The sequence below is a fragment of the Brachyhypopomus gauderio genome, chromosome 7 (assembly GCF_052324685.1).
Source record: "Brachyhypopomus gauderio isolate BG-103 chromosome 7, BGAUD_0.2, whole genome shotgun sequence".
Lineage (NCBI taxonomy): Eukaryota > Metazoa > Chordata > Actinopteri > Gymnotiformes > Hypopomidae > Brachyhypopomus > Brachyhypopomus gauderio.
This window is the reverse complement of record NC_135217.1, coordinates 18,162,437-18,184,363: the sequence shown is the minus strand read 5'-3', so window position 1 is coordinate 18,184,363 and position 21,927 is coordinate 18,162,437. Positions and strand designations below refer to the sequence as shown.

General features: G+C 46.7%; 1 protein-coding gene across 5 annotated transcripts in view; it reads right to left on the bottom strand.

The window, feature by feature from the left end:
• Positions 1-21,927, bottom strand: part of pou6f2 (POU class 6 homeobox 2) — a 97,382-nt gene that overhangs the window by 35,794 nt on the left and 39,661 nt on the right. For all 5 annotated transcript variants that reach the window (XM_077012234.1, XM_077012235.1, XM_077012236.1 and 2 more), the window contains one exon: positions 1,925-2,319. In XM_077012234.1, the coding sequence (XP_076868349.1) occupies positions 1,925-2,319 (395 nt within the window). The remainder of the gene's footprint in view (positions 1-1,924; positions 2,320-21,927) is intronic.

Genomic DNA, 21,927 nt, shown 5'->3' with positions numbered 1-21,927 from the left:
CCTTTTATCTGCTTGTGGCTCCACTATACTTAATCCCATTTGACCAGGCAATACTGTAATGAGCCCTAATGTGACCTGGACAGACAGCCACAAAGCTTTAGTAATTCTTTCTCAACAGTTTCAGTTTCACACATTCCTGATCATTTTTGCTAGACTGCCGGCTCCTGTAACCCTCTTGTAATTACACGTTATTTTATCTACCGCTGGACTAATGACATAAGTCATTTAATCAAGGGCTTGACGACCACATGCCAGACTGAATCAGATGTTCCTTAGCCCACAATGAAGAAACATCTGCAGTGTCTGATCGTCTCAGGGGAGCCTCTTTAAACAGCACTAGCTGTGGGCTCCAGGGACCATTAAGCGCTGGGCCCTGTTGGTCCAGCTGGTGTGTATAGGGGTTCTGGCAGAGGGACAGAAGGTGAAATAAATGGCCTAAGTTGATGGTAGGTGGGGGTGGTGGTGGTGGTGGGGGGGGGGTGTGCAGGGCAGGAGCAATAAGAGCTGTGACGCTGATGAATGTGAGGAAGGACAGGGAGGCGACCCTGGCCTCTCTCTGGCTGAAATGAAACCACTGGGATATAAAAAGGGTGGGGGCAGGTTATTAGAGAAAGAGTGAGACAGCCAGACATACAGACGGTAAGAGATGGATGGATAGACAGACACCGAGAAAAGAGAAGGAGAAGAGAGAAAGAGGAAGGGTTTCTGTGGAGTGGTTACCTTCGGGGTGGGGTGTTACTTAAACTAGAGTCCAAAGAGGGTACTTGGAAGTCTGTGAATGTTGTTATGGGGTTCACTTGTTGCAAGGACAGTGAACTGGCCAAACGAAAGGTAATATTGAGTAATGCCTTATCCGCAAATTACTTGTAGATATTCAAAACGGATTACAGTGTATCAATTGACATTGACTTTCTATGTTATTGCCTAAATTACATTAGATTGCAAGGACCTCTTGAAATATTCAGAAAAAAGTCACTAGATTTAGCAGGTTAATTGAGAGAAATGACACGTTATTCAAAGAACTGAAAGTACAAAAGAATATCAATCAAAACCACTCACTAAAACACAAGCAGCTAAACGCTGCATCAGCTGTGTCTACTGCGCCCATATCAAACATGTCAATAAGTAATTATCATGTAATTGATTCAAATTATATTACACCAAAACCATCATAACATGTAATTTAATATTCTGAAGCTCTTCATCCACAATAATGCTCTATTGCTGTCGCAAGCAAGATGGCAGAGATGAACTCTTAACAATAAACTTTCAATTTTCATTCTTTCACTGGGACCCCGCTTGGCAAACAAGTACCTCCTCCAGAAACAATATTTGTAATATCCAAGATTTCCCCAGACAGCTCCAATCACTCAATTGAATTACCGCCCCATTCTCCAGGATTCATCCTAGACCTTGTGTCACTCCTAACCCCTATTCTTCCCGGCATGTTGTGAATAATGTAGAAGAATATGTCCTTTAAGTGGGCCAACATCATATTTAGGAGACATTATATGGATCAGCTACAGAGGCATAAATGCCAGGGAGAAATCTGGTATATCGTTCAATCATCGTTCAGCACTTATGACAACCACCAATGACTACAGTTACATTTACTCTGTAAGGAGCTATTACAAACTTGCAGACTGTCGAGAGAAATAAGTCAATGGTCAGTGCTATTTTTGGCACAGAAAAACAGGCCTTTTATTTTGTGGTTGCTCAGGGACCTTTCTGTCCTAAAGCAAAGACAAGATTCTTGTGCTCAGGTCCGAATATGTGAGACATAACCCGTTTAATTATTCTCAGCTGAATAATGTACCAGTACTATTATGTACCAGTATTATTATTCTGTACATGCTTCCTGTATCTATTGCAGTGGCTGGAATATAAAAGAAATACCTCAAAACGTTCAAAAGTTTGGACTCACCTGCAGGGGCAATGGGGGCGTGACTGGAGAGGGGCAGGCTACGAGCTGGTGATTGGTTAGGCCTGTGAGAGGGTGAAGACTGTGGAGGCTGAGCTGAGCCATGACTGGTGGAGGTACAAGAAGAGGCGGGTTGCCGGAAGTTTGCGACTGAAGGGGCGGAGTCAGCTGACGGTGGGACGGCGGATGATTGGGTGGCTGGAGGTGGGCCGGCCCGCAGTGGTGTTCCCGCTCGCGCTCGCGTTCCCGTTCGCGCTGATGAAGCTGCTCTCGCTCTCGCTGTTCCCGTTCACGCTGCTGCTGCTGTTGTTGTTGTTGTTGTTGTTGTTGTTGTTGATGGTGATGTATTTGTTGGAGATGCTGAAGGTGCTGAAGCTGGGAGTTCAGAGATGAGGTAGCTGCACAGGAACAAACAACACGTGTTTCCATCGTCAAGCTGACACTTTTAAAGGCTCGGTGACACCGGTGCAGCAAACCACAGACCGCAGTAAACACTAACGCGAGTGTTCATTCCCGAAGAGTTTTGTTGCTTTTAAAGGCATGACGCCAGGCACCTGTATCCTACCTTAGCACACTGAAAACAAGACTGCATTCATTATTATGACTATGAGACTGCGTTAATTACAAATTCCATTAAACTCACATTTGGTTAAACTCATCAGACTCTGCAAGTAAATAACTTAGTAACATAAAAGGAAAATTCCCATCATCATTTATTTGGACAGTTATCATCACAAAGTCACAGATTTACCATTTTTAAAAACAACACGTTCATGCTAATTTGAACCAGGTGATGTAGATGGAATTCGTCTTCTCTTGGAAATTAGAGATCTTAAAAGTATCCCTGTCTGTCATCCTACAGAATCATCACTATCTGCTGGTTTCTGGAAGCGACCGTGAACGTGAAGTAGCGTCTCTCAGGCTGCTTGGAGATGTTTTTGATTTTTGTAGTCAGAATTCTCCATCCAAACCAGGATCTTTAGAGCCTGTTGAGGAACTTTAACTGTGTCTTCACCATTTAAGAAACGCATTGCTGCAATTAAGACACAAAATTTGGGGCACATTTTTATGGCGAACGAAATAGGTGCAGTAAGATTATAGCCCTTGTAATCCACTTTGGATTAAGTTGGATTAACATGGAATTACCATGTGTGGTTAATGCCTTCATATGCTCTTTAAAAAAATTAATTATAGTAGATTACAAAACACCTTCATCTGTATTTGCTTGTGTCATACGTTATTACTATAAGGATAACAGGCAAGAGTTTTACCTTCAGTACTACTGTTCCCATTAATATTTATCTTCTGAATGTACACAGACACTAAAAAAATCTACATACAGAGGTGTAGCATAACACTTTTGTTAAACATCATTGTCCACTATATTGTCTGACCACAGTGCAAAACCGGACCATTGAGTTTGTCCTTCACACTTCCCAAAAGCACCGCTGAATATTAGAAAAGCAGCGTCCCAAACGGAACATACCAACATTTATTTCCGTTTATGGTAAAGTTGTTTACCAAAGCCGCATACTCGACATACGGTCCAAAAAAAAGGTCCAATAACTAAATTAATTTATTAATTATCAATTTTATAAATTGATTTAGGACCAGTTTAACACAGGATATTTTCCTGTGTAGCTGCCAACATGCATACAAATTAACATGAGCTTTGCTGGCAGATATACATACTTACAGGGGTTAAATACTGTATATAATAGGATATAATCCCAAAACTGATCCCTATCCCAAAACTGATGCATTTGACTGCAGGTCCATGCATGACATGTCATAATTCAGATCTTTTTGATTAAAATATTGAACCAATAAGATGTTACCTACCATAGAAAAATGATGCGCACATGTATATATTTAAATCAAGAATAAATCATTTGAATTTATTAAAACATTTCATTACTGCAGCACAATCATTTGCAAAACAATCACTGATAATGTGAGCTATGACAGATCAAAGCACAAGACAGACAAGACACTCATACTTGTACTAACATGCCTACTGTTCATTTGTGTGCAGTGGCACAGACAAGCCAGTGTCCATAATTAATTGATGCACTTGAATAATTAAAAATGTTTTTTTTCCCTGGGAGATAACTGGAAAAATACATTGGTTCTGGCATTTCTTTGATTAAGGTGGTTACACCTGCATCAGAGCTGGACAGACAGGTATATGTATTTGATCCTCCCTGAACCCCTCTACTCTTCTCCAAGAGAACACAAAGAGAGAGGGGGTCTCTCCACCAGTAAACAGCCCACTTTTATATTTCTTCTATTGGCTGACACATTGACACCACTCTCACACCCTGCCATGAATTATATATGTCATCTGTGCCCGGGGAAAAAGTGGAGCGTCCAATCCATGCTTGAAATGTTGGGCCAAGTTGTCTTTCAGGCCTTGACAGGGGCATATGTGGCTCTCTCTCATGCCGGAGTGCTCGGGAACGTCAGAGTGCTCGGAACGTCAGAGTGCTCTGAACATCAGAGTGTTCGGAACGTCGGAGTGCTCGGAACAGCAGAGTGCTTGGAACATCAGAATACTCGGAACATCGGAACGCTCGGAACATCGGAACGCTCGGAACATCGGAACGCTCGGAACATCGGAGTGCTCATAACTCTTGAGCTCTCAGAATGCCGCCACCGGAGGAAAAAGATCGAGAAAATGGGAACCGGGGGGGGGGGGGGGGGGGGGGGGGGGGGGGGGTGACAAGGAGGAGAAAAAAAAAAGAATTAAAGAACTGCAAAACAGATTTCTGTCAAAAAATTATTGGAAAGCAGAGGGAAGATCAAAGGGTGAGAGAGAGCCCTGCTCCTGCCTTCAGTCACACGGCCGGAGAACAACAAAAGAGAATGACGAGAAGAGAAACAAATAAATAGAGACAGACAGGGGGAGCAGTGCAGAAATCCCCCGTGGCCCCATTACGTGGGGTAACACTGCAGGTAACAGCTCTGCTTTATAAGCGCGGTGCTTCATAAACTCTGTCATCTTGTTAAGGGGAGCCCCTGACCTTCTGTTCTCCTTAAGAGAGGAGAGTGACTTCATCAGGCCGGCTCTAATCACACCAGCGCGGGAGGGTAATTGTTCGGAGAGCAGCACGCACCAGAGGCTCCGAGGCACAGACATTAAAGACATAATTATCCTGAGAACATGACGAGGTTTTTGAACGCACGCGGACCACACAGACGGTGCTTCTACTGTCCGTGAAGGCTGCCGTACAGGGTTGGGTTGATTATTTATTTATTTTTGATAGAGCAGTACTGAGTCAGTTACTGAGTTGTTAGAGCAGTACTGAATCAGACTGTCTAAAACCACTCCATATAAATATTATTTTCTAAGCAAAATAGTAGTATTTTGATGTTGGGACCAGTGTGTGTGTGTGTGTGTGTACGTGTATGTATAAAATATTATATATATATGTGTGTGTGTGTGTGTGTGTGTCTGTGTGTGTTTTATGACAAGAAATATTGTAAAAAGCTCTCTATAAAAAATGTGACTTTGAATTTGACTACGTCTGAAACTGACTGCTGTTGATGTGGATAAGACGCTAGCACTCTTAGTCAAGCCCCAAGATGCGTCATTACAGGAACACTAATGCTAACCAAATGTCTGATGCTTTCTCAGGAGAAATGGTAGTCTATGGTATCAAATACTGCACTAAAAGAGAAATACAAGCTTGGTCAGAGGGCACCAACAGATCATTAACTCCAAGTGCTGCTTCTATATTGTGCTGGGGAATCAAATACAACTTAAGCTCTCTGAAAAGATGCTCTTTGACAAAATCTATTTAAAAAACAAACACTGCACAGAAAAACAAACACGACACAGTTTCTAAATGCAAAATAAATTCAATAAATAGAATGGTACCATTCTCTCGTTACAGTGCCTCTGTCTTTATTGTAGGAAGAGCTGGGAGAAGTTTTACCACGGCTTTCTGTCAGATGTGGCCGAGACTGGAGTGGTACGTCTGGAGTTCTGCCTTGACTCTTGGGACCTCCTAATTCAGCACTCTGATTTACCTCGAACTCCCTCGCCAAAGCCAGACAGAGGAGACTGAGACCTCCCTATCTGACCACAAGAATTTCTCTATTTAACAAACCTTTGCTTAGCTGACCTCTCTGGTACCCCGTATGTGTGTCCAGCATGGGCTCTGTGTGTGTGTGTGTGTGTGTGTGTGTGTGTGTGTGTGTGTGTGTACTTGTTCGTTATTTTCTTCTGAAACCTCTCTGCTGAGCTGCTACTGATGGAAAAAAAACAAACAAAAAAACACTCACCTGTCTAGAGTTTGAGCAGTGACAGACTGTGTGTGTGTAAATTTTAATGTGTGGTGGCTTGTCAGAGGTCAGTACAGAGGCCACAGCGATCCGGGGTGGTCAGACTGCGTGGTTATTTTCACTTTATGTTCAATCAGAGTGGACCGGACAGACACCCGGACTCCACCTTCCTCATTATATCACACCACCTGTCCACACTAACACTTCACCATCACCACAACCATTTAGCCATCACAGCCTGATTTAGTACCTGTGCCACATCCTTAGTTTTCAGACAGTACTAAACGATCCTCTGGCAGCGAGGATAGGGATCAGATCGTAGTACACGAGAGGCAGACCAAACTGTAGTGAAGAGGGCAGGCGGGTTTAGGGGGTTACAGAAACCAGCTTGTCAGGATCATGGCGGAGTGAGCGTTAGGAGACGCGCATCACTACCGCACACATCAGCCTCTCATCGAGGGATTTACAGGGCTTTGGGACATTCTTCAGGGGGAATGAGGTGAGGAAAGTAGAGGAGGAAGTTACTTCACGTGTAGCCAAAAGTTCAGAACCTCTTTCAAACTCATCGTGGTGTCAGAGGACCACACATAACTCCTGGATTCATAGGCTTAGAAATGGCACCTTCTTGAAGGCCGTGTGCTAGCACCACTCTTCAACACTAACGCCAGGGTTCAGGCCCCCACCCTCACCCCACTGCCTGATGCGGTCCTGCACCCACCGCCACCGCCGAGGTCTCTCCCGTGCCCCTCGTCATCGTCTTCCTCCTGTTGGGTGGTGTGTGTGTGTGTGTGGGGGGGGGGGGGGGGTGGGGGGGGGGGGGGGGGGTGGTAGAGGCTCATGCAAAATTTATGCTCGCACGGCAGTTTCAGCGGGTGGAAAAATCAATAGAGGCCAGCCCTGATGCGTCGGGGATACAGAGTGCTGGTTGACAGACAGTAAAAGCCTCGGTGGGAGGGGTGGTTGTAGGGATGGGATGAGGAGGGGGCAACATTTACCGAGATGGACCAGAACGCCGCGCCCAGACCTGCCTGATCCGCTCACCCGCTATCACAGACTCATCGGGGATTATTTGGAGAAGGACTCGGGAGTGTGGCAGGGTTTAGAGCGATTATGCTATTAGAAACGCCACTGAAAGAGTGAGAAATTCAGGCTTTAAAAGGATCACGGCCTGCTTCTGTCTAAAATAAAAAGCATCTTTTGTTTTGTTGTGTGTATGTGTGTGTGTGTGTGTGTGTGTGTGTGTGTGTGTGTTTTTCCCCTTTAGTAGTTGCTCTGCCCGCAGAAGCACCATTGGGACTGATACGTGCAGCCTTGCACAGGCAGACATGCAGAATGAAATGATTTATCTGTAATGAAAAGACAATGTGTGCCCGAGGAGGACATCACAGGGCCTTTTGTTGTACGTGTGTGTGTGTGTGTGTGTGGTGTTTTCGCAGAGTTGCGTGGGCCTACAAAACAACGTGGGGTGCAAACAAGGGCCAAGAGAAAGCATTTCAGATTTCAGTGGGATTAACCGCCAAACCGAGTTCACTCCCTCTCCTCTCCCTCTGCCTTCAGTTTAATGATTCTCTTTACTCTGGGAGTGTGTGTACATGTGCCCACAGTGTGTGTGGAGCAGGAGAGCGGAGAGAGGAGAACGCCGCCCACGAGAGCAGCAGCATGCCAGCCTGTGGATCAGGATGGCAGCTAGCGTGTTGCCACTGTGATTTGTAAAGCTCTTTACAGCTTGTCCGGCACAGTCCGACCCGCGCGCAGTAAATAAGCCCCCTGCTGATGTAATACAGATATTATCAAGATATAGGGGAGATACCTGTAAATCGCTACAAACTGTTCATCATCTGGTCTTCACACGTTTGTGCAAGGCCCATCAAGCACGAAGCAGAAAGCCAGATTGTACTTAAATGCCTCCCCTCCAAACACACACACCCACGCCCAAAGAAAAGACCTCAAAACACTACAGCTATATGTTCCTCAACAGTATTACTACACCCTTAATTACAGTGTAATACAGTCGGCAAGAATCTCTGTAGTTGCACCATGAATAATGCATACAGTCTAATTACAGTGCATCGGTGCGTTGTTACACATCGTTGCTCATTATTCTGCGGTAACGCTGCAGTTATCCTGTAACACTAGTGATGTAAAGTGGCACCACGAGCAGTGACACCCATGTGTTCTTTTCACTGTCTCTGTGTCTCCGCTTGGCGTTTTAATGGGAGCGAAGCCCTTCGGGTGAAGCTTTGGCCTGCTGCTTTTTGTCGGTTTAGCGGTTCCCCTGCGGTGCGGCCGCGGAGGGCCGTGAGCGCCGTATGATGAATGAAGCGACGAGTTGCTTATGCGCTTATCGGGCCAGCCGCTCGGCAACAGGTCCGGCGGGGGCCAACGGCAGCAAATGAAATTCCTGCCCGGGACAATATATCATCAGAGCAAATGTATGCATCCCAAAGTTGTGCTCGCGCGCACCCCCCAGCTCAGGCTCGGCGCTGACAAGGTGTATGACGGCTGGGGGAAATGAGCTGGGGGGAGGGGCAGAGAATGAGGGACTGGGGGTGGTGGTGGGGGTGGGGGTGGGGGAGGGGCATCTGGGAGAGGCAGCAACAGCTGCAGACATGCGGTACATTTCCTTATTATCTTACACACGCCTTTCCCTGCGCTTTCTTTTTTATTTTTTTTACATTAAGTGTTTCAGTTGTGGAGTAAATTGAATGCAGCATGGCTAATTTAGCAGAGTGAGTTTAGTAAGAGGAGAAAAATTAATATGTGTAACATATTGATGCAGGAGTATAAGACTGAATGGAGCGGTATACTTGATCTCTCTGATAAACAGAGGATACCTACATTCCAGAGGTTTTTCCCTTCTCCAGAGTTCTTGATTGTCTTCTCGAATTCAAACAATCAAAGCGTAAAAAACATAAAGTGATGGAAATAACTAAGGGAGGATGGGTCTTGGAATGTGTGACGTTAGCCGTTAGCCGCGAGCAGGAGCGGCGGGCGACGGCCCACGGAGGCCCACGGCCGGGTGAAGAAGTGTGAGGAAGCGAAAGTGTGGGGTGAGCGAAACTCTAACTCTCCGCTGATAGAGGAGAGGGACGGCAAACAGGGCAAAGAGGAAAAGGCGGGGTGAAAAGCTGCTTGTTTGAGGTTAGAGAGGTACACTTAAGCTACCCCCCCTCACACCCCTCCTTCGCTCTCTCCTTTCCCACAAGCCCCTGGCCCGGCGGGGGAGGGGTGGAAGAGCTTTAGTGTAATGGATATCTGCTCTTGGTGCCCGGCTGCGGTCGGCCCGTGCGCTACATGATCCAGGCCCAAAGCGCCTACCACGTCTTCACCAAAGAGCCCCTGGGGGCCATTACACTCCTCCGCCCTTCCTCTGGGGCCTCTTTCAGACCCCCCTTAACACTTAACACAGGACCCCTAAATCCAACACCCCCCCCCTCCTTCTCCCCCAGCTTTCCAGTGAAAGCATGGCTATTAATTAAGGTAATTAGGCTCTGAGCCGGCAGTTAGAAACCGCAGACGGCTTTTAGCTGCTGCTTTTCGCCTCCCAAAGAGGGCTTGGTTTCAGCACCATCTGCTGAGCTCAAAATCACTGCAGGATCTTGTGTTTCGGGACAGAGAAGGATAGCGTTATCTGAGATACAGACCTTCACCTGACCCTTGGGGTCAGATTTACAACTCTCCTGGATTCATGTTTTCTTTTGACTTTTTTCTCCCCCTTTCCAATCTGGAGTGAGAAGTGAGACTGGCATCAGATGTCGGTGAACTCTTGAGCCTGCATGGCGCTGGATGAGGAAGCGATCCATTTTTGAAGTGTGATCCCAGTTAACATATAGTGGAGCACTTTAAGTTGCATTGATTTGTTATTATGCCTGAATGTATTCGAATAGAGAAGGCAGTACTGCTTGTGTTGATATTTAAAAGCTGTTTGACTTGTATTGATGGGTTGATTCTTTAGGTATTGATTAAATGGTAAGTTCATAATGATAAGGTTAGATTTCTGCAGCATTTGTGTTGATTTCTTGGGTAAGTGCCCACAGTTGTGCTGCTAGGATCCTATTGATTATTGCAGACATTCGAGACACTAACCTCTCATCAAAATACGTTTTCTTTTTCAAATGCAAGGGTCTCACTCTATCATTTCTAACAGCATCTTACAATTTTGCCAATGAGGTAAGGACACATTAAAAACTGCTCATAACAGAAAAAACCTATTCATACAGCTTAAGTCTTTTAAACTTTTCATACGTTACATTTTCCAGCCGATTGAACTAAAAGGGGAGCTTAGCCTGTCAGAAACCCTTTCGCTCTGCCTCACCCTATGTTTTAGTAACCTTCCCATCTGTCAGAGGGAACTTTCACACTCTCCTAACGCAAAATGGCATCCCTTTGCCTTCAGTGTCTCACAAAAGGTACACATTTGTGTCAGTAGGAATGCTAGTCATCTCTCTCTCTTTCTCTAAAAGCTTCAACAAAAAGCTTGAAGCTTCAGTCCTCATACTCCGCGGGGGTAGGGTCTGTACAGAGAAATAAGTTACATTACACATGCACACACACGCACACACACGCACACACACACACACAAGGAGTGACGTACGGTTTTCAGGAACCAGCAACAGAACACGAGTGTCAGCGTAGTACGATAACCGATTTGCACTGCAGTTCACTCCCATGAAATTACCATTAGCATTATGACTCATGCAGAACTGAGATAAATGTAAAAATGTCACCAATTCTTACAAACAGGAATGCCAGTTCCTCCAGATTACGATCCGTCTTTCTGTCTCTCTCTCTCTCTCTTTCTCTTTCTCCTCCTCTCTCTCCGTCTCCACTAGCTGCCTGGTCTAATATTTCATTTACAACATTTCGCTGGTTCTTTCTTCTCTCACTGACCATGTAAATCACTAATCAATTCCTATTTCCAAGGCCTCATGATGGGCTGCCACTGAATGCATATGAGCGGCTACACTGGCCCACTGCCTTCAATAACATGATATGTGGAGCTTTATCTGCGGAGAACGGGAGACTGGGTTAAGACACGCACTTCCCCATCCAAACAAAATGGTATATGGTTTGAGTGGTTGAATGACACTTCTTCATTAAACCTAACTGTGGAAGCTGAACCGAGATCTCCTCCAGTTTGTTGTTAGATAGTCGAGACTTTGTTGGATGACTGTTGTAAGACGAAGGGGAATATATTTACGTTGTTCCGTCTGTCACGTCTTTCCTTCTCGTCTTGCTTCTACTTGTACTCAAACTCCTACCTTCTCCTCAACCCACTTCTTCTTCTCCATCATCAGGTCCTTCCTCTTCCTCTTCCTCTTCCGTTCTCCTACTTCAGCTGTTCGCGTTCTGCTCGAAGATCATCGTCGGCCTCGTCCGCCCGCGTTAATGGCTCTTCGATGTCCGGCCGTGTCCTGGCCATGATGTATGTGCACCCCTGAGTTCAGCACTCTCTCTCTCTCATTACATATCTGAGTGAGCACGGGCATGAAGTCTCCCTCCCCGGCAGCTCCGAGACGCAGCTAGACTCCGGGAGTGCCGTCACCCGCTCCGGAGAAAGTGCGCACAGGGCGATTTGTTTAATTTAATGCCGCGCTGAGAAGCTTTAGTCATTTCAGGCCTCTCCGCACCACTTCCCCATCAGAGCCGGAAAGCCGCGGCCCTTTTAAAAACCTTTATTGGGGCTTTCCAATTATTTGGGAACTTACACAATTACCATAAAACATGTAGCAAACATGGATGAGGGTTTTGGAAAGGGTGGGGGACCTAGTCGAAATGACAGGCACATATTGCGTTTTGTGCTGGGGCGTCCTGACCAGACGCACCACAATCGTGTGTATGTTTGGCTTCTAGCACACGAGGAGAAACAAAAAGACTCTGCAGCTCCATCAGAACAGCCAAAACCAAAGACAAAACTGCACAATACTATTGGTATTGTCTTCTTCAAACCTCCCTCATTCCCATCTCTCTCTCTCATCCTTCTCTCTCTCTCTCTCTCTCTCTCTCTCTCTCTCTCTCTCCTCTCTCTCTCTCTCTCTCTCTCTCTCTCTCTCTCTCTCTCTCTCTCTCTCTCTCTCTCTCTCTCTCTCTCTCTCTCTCTCTCTCTCTCTAAGGCCACATCTGATTTTTCCTTCCATCGTTTAAGAGGCCCGAAGACGCCCCCAGTCCGAAGAATGAACAGCATGGGGCAGCCGGTGGGCTGATGAGGACCTTCAAGACCTCCAACTCCACGCTCATGGCAAACAGAAGCAGCAGGAGTTCAGCACATACGTCAAGGACACTCGGTGTCCATAGCGATTCAGGTGTAGGACAAACAGGCGGAGCTGGGCTTCTTTTGTCCTAGCGGCTGTTCTACAGTGATCGGTGAGGGCTCGTCTCCACCAGGCCCGCGCTCCCATGCGTTAGTCACAAAACAAGAACCGATTCAAATCAGAACATGAGACGTTTGTATATTTTCTTTTGTTACTATCAAAAAAGCCATGGTGTGGGTATGGTATGGAAAATGGAGTATGTTAGTGTTTGTCCTTTGATGTGTAGCCATTATGACATGAGGTGGTGTGTGTGTGTGTGTGTGTGTGTGTGTGTGTGTGTGTGTGTGTGTGTGTGTGTGTGTGTGTGTGTGTGTGTGTGTGTGTGTGTTTGTGTGTGCGTGCGCGTATGTTCCACACTCACAGCGTGCATGTGTGTACATTACAATTTGTGTTATTATTGTGTCTAACCCACTGTCGTATGCAGTCACCTGGCAACACGCTTGCATGCCTCTTATTCAAGTCAGACAATACTGGGGTGGAGGGGGGAGAGAGAGGAGGATAGAGGAGACACAGAGTGATATCAGAGGTGTATGGGAGATGTGAAGCTTCATTTCTGCTGGGATTGTCTTGGAGAAGGAGCAAGGCCCCTCCCCCCCCATCTCCAACGCCACCTCTCACTCTCAATTATTTGGCTCCTGTCACAACAAATCAATCAAATTACCCCAGCAAGACCGTGTGCAGGTGCTGCTAGCACGTCGCTAGTCGCATTAGCTTTGAAATGTATGAGGGCTCTGGCAATTTTATCACTCTTATTTATTTAATGCGACTCTCTCCCCCTGCGAGTCATCTTACAACTGCTGCAAACTTAAATCATTAAAGGACAGTGTGGAAACCTGACTGCTGGGAACACTTTAAATTAAACAGAGAGAGAGAGAGAGAGAGAGAGAGAGAGAGAGAGAGAGAGAACTAAGGTGAAATCTTGAATCAGAAATGTGTTGAAATAAAGAGTGTCAATTCAGACACTAAGGTTGTTAAATCAAATCAACATCAGTGAAACTTTGGCAGCCTCAAAGCTGGTTTCTACAGCTACCTACAGCCAAATGTGTGTTCATTTAGATGAGCACACATATCAGAATAGTATACACCCTCACTCAAATGGTTGCATGTTCTTCAGCACCATGGACAGGTCATGTAGTCAAAGACTCTACTTGCTGTTGCTCTGGCTTGCTGAGGAGAGTTGCTTTTATAGAGACATAGTCTTTGAAAAAAGCTTTTAAAGAAGTTTGAAACTAGAACAGAGTTAAAAAAAATATAAAAAATTTTACATTGCTTCTGGGCCCAAACAAATATATCAAACGATAACTTTATTCTTGCTTTATTCTTTCTCTTCTTTTTATATAACTTATGTATAATCCACATCTCGTGGAAAACTCTAATTATCAACCTACCATTGTCTATTTACTATTAACTTTACATGCCCTTGGGGTTTAAGTTTGTCTTTGAGCACTTATGAACTAAAGCATGGGAATCTGAAGAGCACCCTGATCTTCCTGTCTCTTCGCTAGCTAATGCATCTCCATCTAAAGCCATCCAGCGCTATGACAGCAGGCGTATCCCAGAGAGAGCGCGTGAGACTGCTCTCTTATTGAGGCGGGGGAACTGTGTAGTGATTAGAGTCAACATGCCTCCTCATTATCCTACATGAGCCGACAGACGCAGGCAATTACCCCCTCATCCCTGAGTGCCGTTTTATGTTTCCGAACGTGGGAGCATGCAGAGGCGCACTGCCTCTCTCTCTCTCTCTCTCTCTCTTTCTCTCTCTCTCTCTCTCAGTTTCTCCCCGCGTGCGATGCCTTGTGCTCTGATGTGCTGCGACCAGGCAGCTTACAATACAAATATGAAAGAGTCGACATCTACATGCCTTGTGCTTAGACCTGGAGGAACTGGCTTCATTTGGCATGCTGTGTCTGAGGGGAAAAGACTGGAGTGATACATTAGTGTTTCCAAATACAATTACATGGGTCATGAAAAGAGAGTTATTTATGATCTAAGCCTGAGCTGCCGTCTTTAGTGAGATGAAGCTTGTTGAATCGCTGAAATACAGCAGGCGTGCTATTTTCACCGCCTGTCTCATTAAAAAGGAACTTTGTCGTTGGGAGAAGCAGACTTCGTTATGCTGCGCGACAGAAAATATAAGAGTTACGGAATCAAAGCAAATGTTTCAGACAACGTAATTAAATTTTCCATTAAAAGAAATAAAGAAACGTGACAATGTGGGACAGGCTTTCGGCGCATCCAAACGTGTCCCATCACCACCCACACCGCACTTTTCAAATAACTCCCACTTGACTTTATGCTTCCCGATGCCTCCTTTCTGCAGAGCTGAATTCCCAGTTTGTGCAGTGCCATGTCACGTCTGCAGGCTGATCGACACACAAGCAATAAGCTGATCGTCCCTAGATGCCAGAGCCAGCTGGTCCACCCCGGGTATACCCCCCGCCTCCCCGGGTGCCCCCCCCCAGGTCCCCCCCCCCCCCAACCTCCACATCACCTACAGTCCTGTTCCCTCCTTTATTTTCCGAGGAAAAGCACTTTCTTTACGGGACACTTCCTGGCATTAATCTTCCTGACAAAATAACAAGCTACACCGGCACACGAGTTTAAGGGCGGTGCGAGCTCCGGTTTTAATACGCGCCAGCGCACTGAACTTCACGACACTGCCCAATCGCTATGACGACCATTCATCACTGCGGAGATGAGGTGGCAGGGTCTGTATGCTAAAGGGCCGATCGTCTCTTCAAAATCACGCGTGCAGTCCTGGGTCAAACACCCCCGGCACATATTGAATAATATAATAGCTGGAGAACAAAAACCTAAAATTATATTTATTTATGTTTATTGTTTAGTCATTGATAGAAAAAGCCTGAGAATAACTCAAAAAACAATTTTTTTATGGTTATTATATATGTGGTTCATATTTTTAATTTTCGGTTTTCCTTACATCTTTAGAAGGCTGCTCTCTGATGGACAAAATAGGCTCATTTTTGACCCCTTTTGTATTTGCCATCAGTGAATGCATTTTATTTTATTTTACAATAATGTTACAAAAACCGAGGAATATAAATGCATTAACACTAGGACTACCACCATTTTAATTCCAAACTTTTCTACCTGGCCTCCACCAGGGGGCAGTTCTGGGGACATTTGCATCCCATTAGGCCACCCTTTGTTATGCACATGCAGCCATTATAGGTAGACGGGGAGTGGGTGGAGGGGGGGGGGTGATGGTGTGAACCATCAGTTCATTGTTCTGCTGGATGTGTTCACTGACTCAGATAGAGAAGAAAAAACTCTGGCCTCCCCTTGGGGAGATTGAGGGAGATTGTCTTTGTGTTTGGATGAATATGGATGTCCAATGTAGCAGCAGTTGGTGAAGCATTGCAGTGGTCATTTGAGCTGTGGTTTTTTCTGCCCTTCCCTTTTTATAATATAAGTAATCTTTATTTCTATAGCACCTTTCATACATACATGCATGTGCTAAAAACTACTGAAAATAAGGTTTGTGGGTGTATGTGTGTGAGGGTGTGTGTGTGTGTATATGTGTTTGGGTGAATATGGATGCCCAATGTAGCAGCAGTTGGTGAACCATTGCAGTGGTCATTTGAGCTGTGTTTTTTTCTGCCCTTCCCTTTTTATAATAAAAATAATAATAATAATCTTTATTTCTATAGCACCTTTCATACATTCATGCAACTCAAAGTGCGTGAAACCGCTTTCAGGACATCATGCGGCACCTACGTTTTGACGACAAGGACACACGCCATGAACGAGCTGCAACTGACCGGTTTGCTGCAATTTCTAATGTTTGGAAATCTTTCGTGGGCAACTGCATCACTTCGTACCACCCAGGAAGGCATATCACCATAGATGAGCAACTTTTCCCATCCAAGACCCGTTGCTGTTTTCTTCAGTATATAGCCACAAAACCAGACAAGTTTGGGATAAATTTCTGGGTGGCATGTGACCTGAAAACCAAGTACGTATCCAACATCATCCCATACCTTGGTAAAGACTCCAGTCGTCCCACAGGGGAAAGACTGTCAGAAAATGTGGTGATGAAGCTTATGGAACCATTTATGGACAAAGGAAGAACTGTTAACACAGACAATTTTTTCACATCACTGTCACTAGCAAAACGATTGCTGGGCCGGAAGACCACCCTCCTTGGCACAGTAAACAGGATTCGTTGTGAGCTTCCAGACTCTGCCAAAAAGACTTTGGTCCGTGAGGAATTCAGCACACAGGTGTTTTCAACCTCTGGTGCCACACTGACCGTTTACGCACCCAAACGTAGAAAGACTGTCTGCATCCTCAGTACCATGCACAGTACGGTGGAGACTGGGAACACACACAAAAAAAGCCAAACACAATCACTGACTACAACTCCCTAAAATGTGGTGTGGATATAATGGACCAGATGGTACGAAAGTACACTGTACGTTGCGGAACACGGCGTTGGCCAGTCGCTGTGTTTTATAATATGATTGACATTGCAGCACTGAATGCCTATGTGCTTTTTCAAGCATGCACTGGGGTAAAGGAGAGATGGTCGGAGTTTTTGGTCAATCTTACAGAAGAGCTTGCACAGGCTCATGTGGCAGCCAAGGAAGTGGCCAAGGAAAAGGCTCAGCAGCAGCAACCACCCACACCTGACACAGGGAAAAGGGCATGGTGCCAGGTCAAGTGTTGTTGCAAAAGTAACCGTGCCACTAATCGTTGTGTGTCTTGTGATAGGTTCACATGTGGCAAGTGCAGAAAGGAGATGATGTGGCAGTGCCAGGTGTGTGCAGAATATTCATATGTGTATTTATATATACACCTATATACCAATAAAGCTAACTTGAATATAAATTTCTGGCAATGTTGACTTTTTTGTGTGGGGGGTGGCTTCACCAATTCACCTTCACCTTGTTCCAGAGGACCATTTCTTCTGGACCTGCATATTCCCACCTCCACCCCTCCCCATACAAACACACAAACAGTACTCCTACATTTAGAATCAATGTAATGGCCTCATTTTCATAACACTGGTATGGCTGAACAGGCTACTCTCTGTGTGGTGATGGTGGTGGTACATAATTGTTTTCTGATCCTTACATAAAAATAAAGTTGTCCTCCAAAGAAGGTGTGGGGGGGTGGAGGTAGGCCAAAAAAAGAGAGTAGGGAGAGAAAAGTAAATTTTCTATTTTTGTTTGCCAGTTATGGCTGTTGTTTTTGAAAGAGACACACTGCAAAAAGTACCATCTTGATAAGTTAAAATTGCTCTATTTCAAGTAGCTGAGGGTTTTTTGTATAAATTTATGTAAAAATATCTTTACCTATACCTATTGACAGTTTTAACTACTTAAAATAAGGTTAAAAAATCAGAGCCATTTTGAATAATCAATATGCCACTATAATTCAAATATTATGTTTGTGTCAATTTCACATTATTTCAACCTTCCACAAATCAAATCTCAAACATGGTCCTGAGTTGAGCAGACTTCTGCCAAGAGAGGTTGCAGTCTCATGAGGCAGCCAAAGGTGTGTATTGAAAGGTGTGTCAACAGCAACCACCCACAGCTGACACACGCCTCATTTACATAACACTGGAGGTAAGAAGGGCTTATCACACCTGCCAAGAGACCAAGAGTCTAGTTGGGACACTGTCGAAAGCAGGCGGCTTGGTAGTTCTAGTGGGGTACTGTCGAAAGCAGGCGGCTTGGTAGTTCTAGTGTTAATTATTCCTTGCACTTCTGGAGCAAACGTATTATTTGTGTCATCATTCTACATAAAAACTACACTGGAGTGACTGACTACTGCAACGCCCTCAGCTCTCTGCACTTGGAGAGAAGCAGGAGCAGTTTCCCGGGGTCAGGTCAGGGTTTGGGTGCTGCTGTGTCATAGACGTCTGGGTTTGGGTGCTGCTGTGTCATGGGCGTCTGGGTTTGGGTGCTGCTGTGTCATAGACGTCTGGGATTGGGTGCTGGTGTGTCATGGGCGTCTGGGTTTAGGTGCTGCTGTGTCATAGACGTCTGGGTTTGGGTGCTGCAGGGTCATGAGCGTCTGGGTTTGGGGGCTGCTGTGTCATGGGCGTCTGGGTTTGGGTGCTGCTGTGTCATAGACGTCTGGGTTTGGGTGCTGCTGTGTCATAGACGTCTGGGTTTGGGTGCTGCAGTGTCATGGGCGTCTGGGTTTGGGTGCTGCTGTGTCATAGACGTCTGGGTTTGGGTGCTGCAGTGTCATAGACGTCTGGGTTTGGGTGCTGCAGTGTCATGGGCGTCTGGGTTTGGGGGCTGCTGTGTCATAGACGTCTGGGTTTGGGTGCTGCAGTGTCATGGGCGTCTGGGTTTAGGTGCTGCTGTGTCATAGACGTCTGGGTTTGGGTGCTGCAGGGTCATGAGCGTCTGGGTTTGGGGGCTGCTGAGTCATGGGCGTCTGGGTTTGGGTGCTGCTGTGTCATAGACCTCTGGGTTTGGGTGCTGCAGTGTCATGGGCGTCTGGGTTTGGGGGCTGCTGTGTCATGGGCGTCTGGGTTTGGGTGTTGCTGTGTCATGGGCGTCTGGGTTTGGGGGCTGCTGTGTCGTAGACGTCTAGGTTTGGGTGCTGCTGTGTCATGGGCATCTGGATTTGGGGGCTGCTGTGTCATAGACGTCTGCGTTTGGGTGCTGCTGTGTCATGGGCGTCTGGGTTTGGGGGCTGCTGTGTCATAGACATCTGGGTTTGGGTGCTGCAGTGTCATAGGCGTCTGGGTTTGGGTGCTGCTGTGTCATAGACGTCTGGGTTTGGGTGCTGCTGTGTCATAGACGTCTGGGTTTGGGTGCTGCTGTGTCATAGACGTCTGGGTTTGGGTGCTGCTGTGTCATGGGCGTCTGGGTTTGGGGGCTGCTGTGTCATAGACGTCTGGGTTTGGGTGCTGCTGTGTCATAGACGTCTGGGTTTGGGTGCTGCTGTGTCATGGGCGTCTGGGTTTGGGGGCTGCTGTGTCATAGACGTCTGGGTTTGGGTGCTGCTGTGTCATAGATGTCTGGGTTTGGGTGCTGCTGTGTCATAGACATCTGGGTTTGGGTGCTGCTGTGTCATAGACGTCTGGGTTTGGGTGCTGCTGTGTCATGGGCGTCTGGGTTTGGGGGCTGCAGTGTCATAGACGTCTGGGTTTGGGTGCTGCAGTGTCATGGGTGTCTGGGTTTGGGGGCTGCTGTGTCATGGGCGTCTGGGTTTGGGGGCTGCTGTGTTATAGACGTCTGGGTTTGGGTGCTGCTGTGTCATAGACGTCTGGGTTTGGGTGCTGCTGTGTCATAGACGTCTGGGTTTGGGTGCTGCAGTGTCATGGGCGTCTGGGTTTGGGGGCTGCTGTGTCATGGGCGTCTGGGTTTGGGGGCTGCTGTGTCATAGACGTCTGGGTTTGGGGGCTGCTGTGTCATAGATGTCTGGGTTTGGGTGCTGCTGTGTCATAGACGTCTGGGTTTGGGTGCTGCTGTGTCATGGGCATCTGGGTTTGGGGGCTGCTGTGTCATGGGCGTCTGGGTTTGGGGGCTGCTGTGTCATAGACGTCTGGGTTTGGGTGCTGCTGTGTCATAGATGTCTGGGTTTGGGTGCTGCTGTGTCATAGACGTCTGGGTTTGGGTGCTGCTGTGTCATAGACGTCTGGGTTTGGGTGCTGCTGTGTCATGGGCGTCTGGGTTTGGGGGCTGCTGTGTCATGGGCGTCTGGGTTTGGGGGCTGCTGTGTCATAGACGTCTGGGTTTGGGTGCTGCTGTGTCATAGATGTCTGGGTTTGGGTGCTGCTGTGTCATAGATGTCTGGGTTTGGGTGCTGCTGTGTCATGGGCGTCTGGGTTTGGGTGCTGCTGTGTCATAGACGTCTGGGTTTGGGTGCTGCTGTGTCATGGGCGTCTGGGTTTGGGGGCTGCTGTGTCAGATGTCTGGGTTTGGGTGCTGCTGTGTCATAGACGTCTGGGTTTGGGTGCTGCTGTGTCATGGGCATCTGGGTTTGGGGGCTGCTGTGTCATGGGCGTCTGGGTTTGGGGGCTGCTGTGTCATAGACGTCTGGGTTTGGGTGCTGCTGTGTCATAGATGTCTGGGTTTGGGTGCTGCTGTGTCATAGACGTCTGGGTTTGGGTGCTGCTGTGTCATAGACGTCTGGGTTTGGGTGCTGCTGTGTCATGGGCGTCTGGGTTTGGGGGCTGCTGTGTCATGGGCGTCTAGGTTTGGGGGCTGCTGTGTCATAGACGTCTGGGTTTGGGTGCTGCTGTGTCATAGATGTCTGGGTTTGGGTGCTGCTGTGTCATAGATGTCTGGGTTTGGGTGCTGCTGTGTCATGGGCGTCTGGGTTTGGGTGCTGCTGTGTCATAGACGTCTGGGTTTGGGTGCTGCTGTGTCATGGGCGTCTGGGTTTGGGGGCTGCTGTGTCAGATGTCTGGGTTTGGGTGCTGCTGTGTCATAGACGTCTGGGTTTGGGTGCTGCAGTGTCATGGGCGTCTGGGTTTGGGGGCTGCTGTGTCATAGACGTCTGGGTTTGTGTGCTGCTGTGTCATAGACGTCTGGGTTTGGGTGCTGCAGTGTCATGGGCGTCTGGGTTTGGGGGCTGCTGTGTCATAGACGTCTGGGTTTGTGTGCTGCTGTGTCATAGACGTCTGGGTTTGGGTGTTGCTGTGTCATGGGCGTCTGGGTTTGGGGGCTGCTGTGTCATGGCGTCTGGGTTTGGGGGCTGCTGTGTCATGGGCGTCTGGGTTTGGGGGCTGCTGTGTCATGGGTGTGTCATTGTCCTGTGCAACACTCCCAGGGGGGTTTTGCACTCCATGCTCTTTGCCATCGAGTTTAACGATGTGAATTTGAATATGTGGCATTTAATAATTATATATATATAGCACTGTGTGCTAATTATAGTAACTAAGCAACAATGCTATAGTGAAGCGGAACTGATAAATATGGGAGTGCCCATATTTCATACTTTCATATATTTTTACTCATCAAAGCTGTATTTGAACTATATCAAGAACTGTGATCTTGATAAATGCATTTGCCTTGGTTAGCTAGGGGAAAAGCTATATGACATTATACTGTGCTATACTGTGAAGAAGAAGGCAATTCTGATTTTCTGCACAGACAGTACATGTGGCTAATTAGCTGCTTAGACCAATTAGCATGAGTAATAGACACTAAGTGCCATTAATAATTAGAGCAGAAATAACATAAGCAGCTATAACATGGACAGATTGCCACGGTTAATCCTCAAATATTATGCCCATCATGCCTGTTATAGCTGCAGAACTTAAGTATGGTTTCTATTTCTATTAAAGTGACCTTTAGTCTAAGAGGGTCATACCATACATACACGTTAGATGCATTTCTAACCTAATACAATAATGTCAAAGGAGAAACAAAATCCAAGATCCACACATGTCTGGGACACATTAGTCAGGCCTTG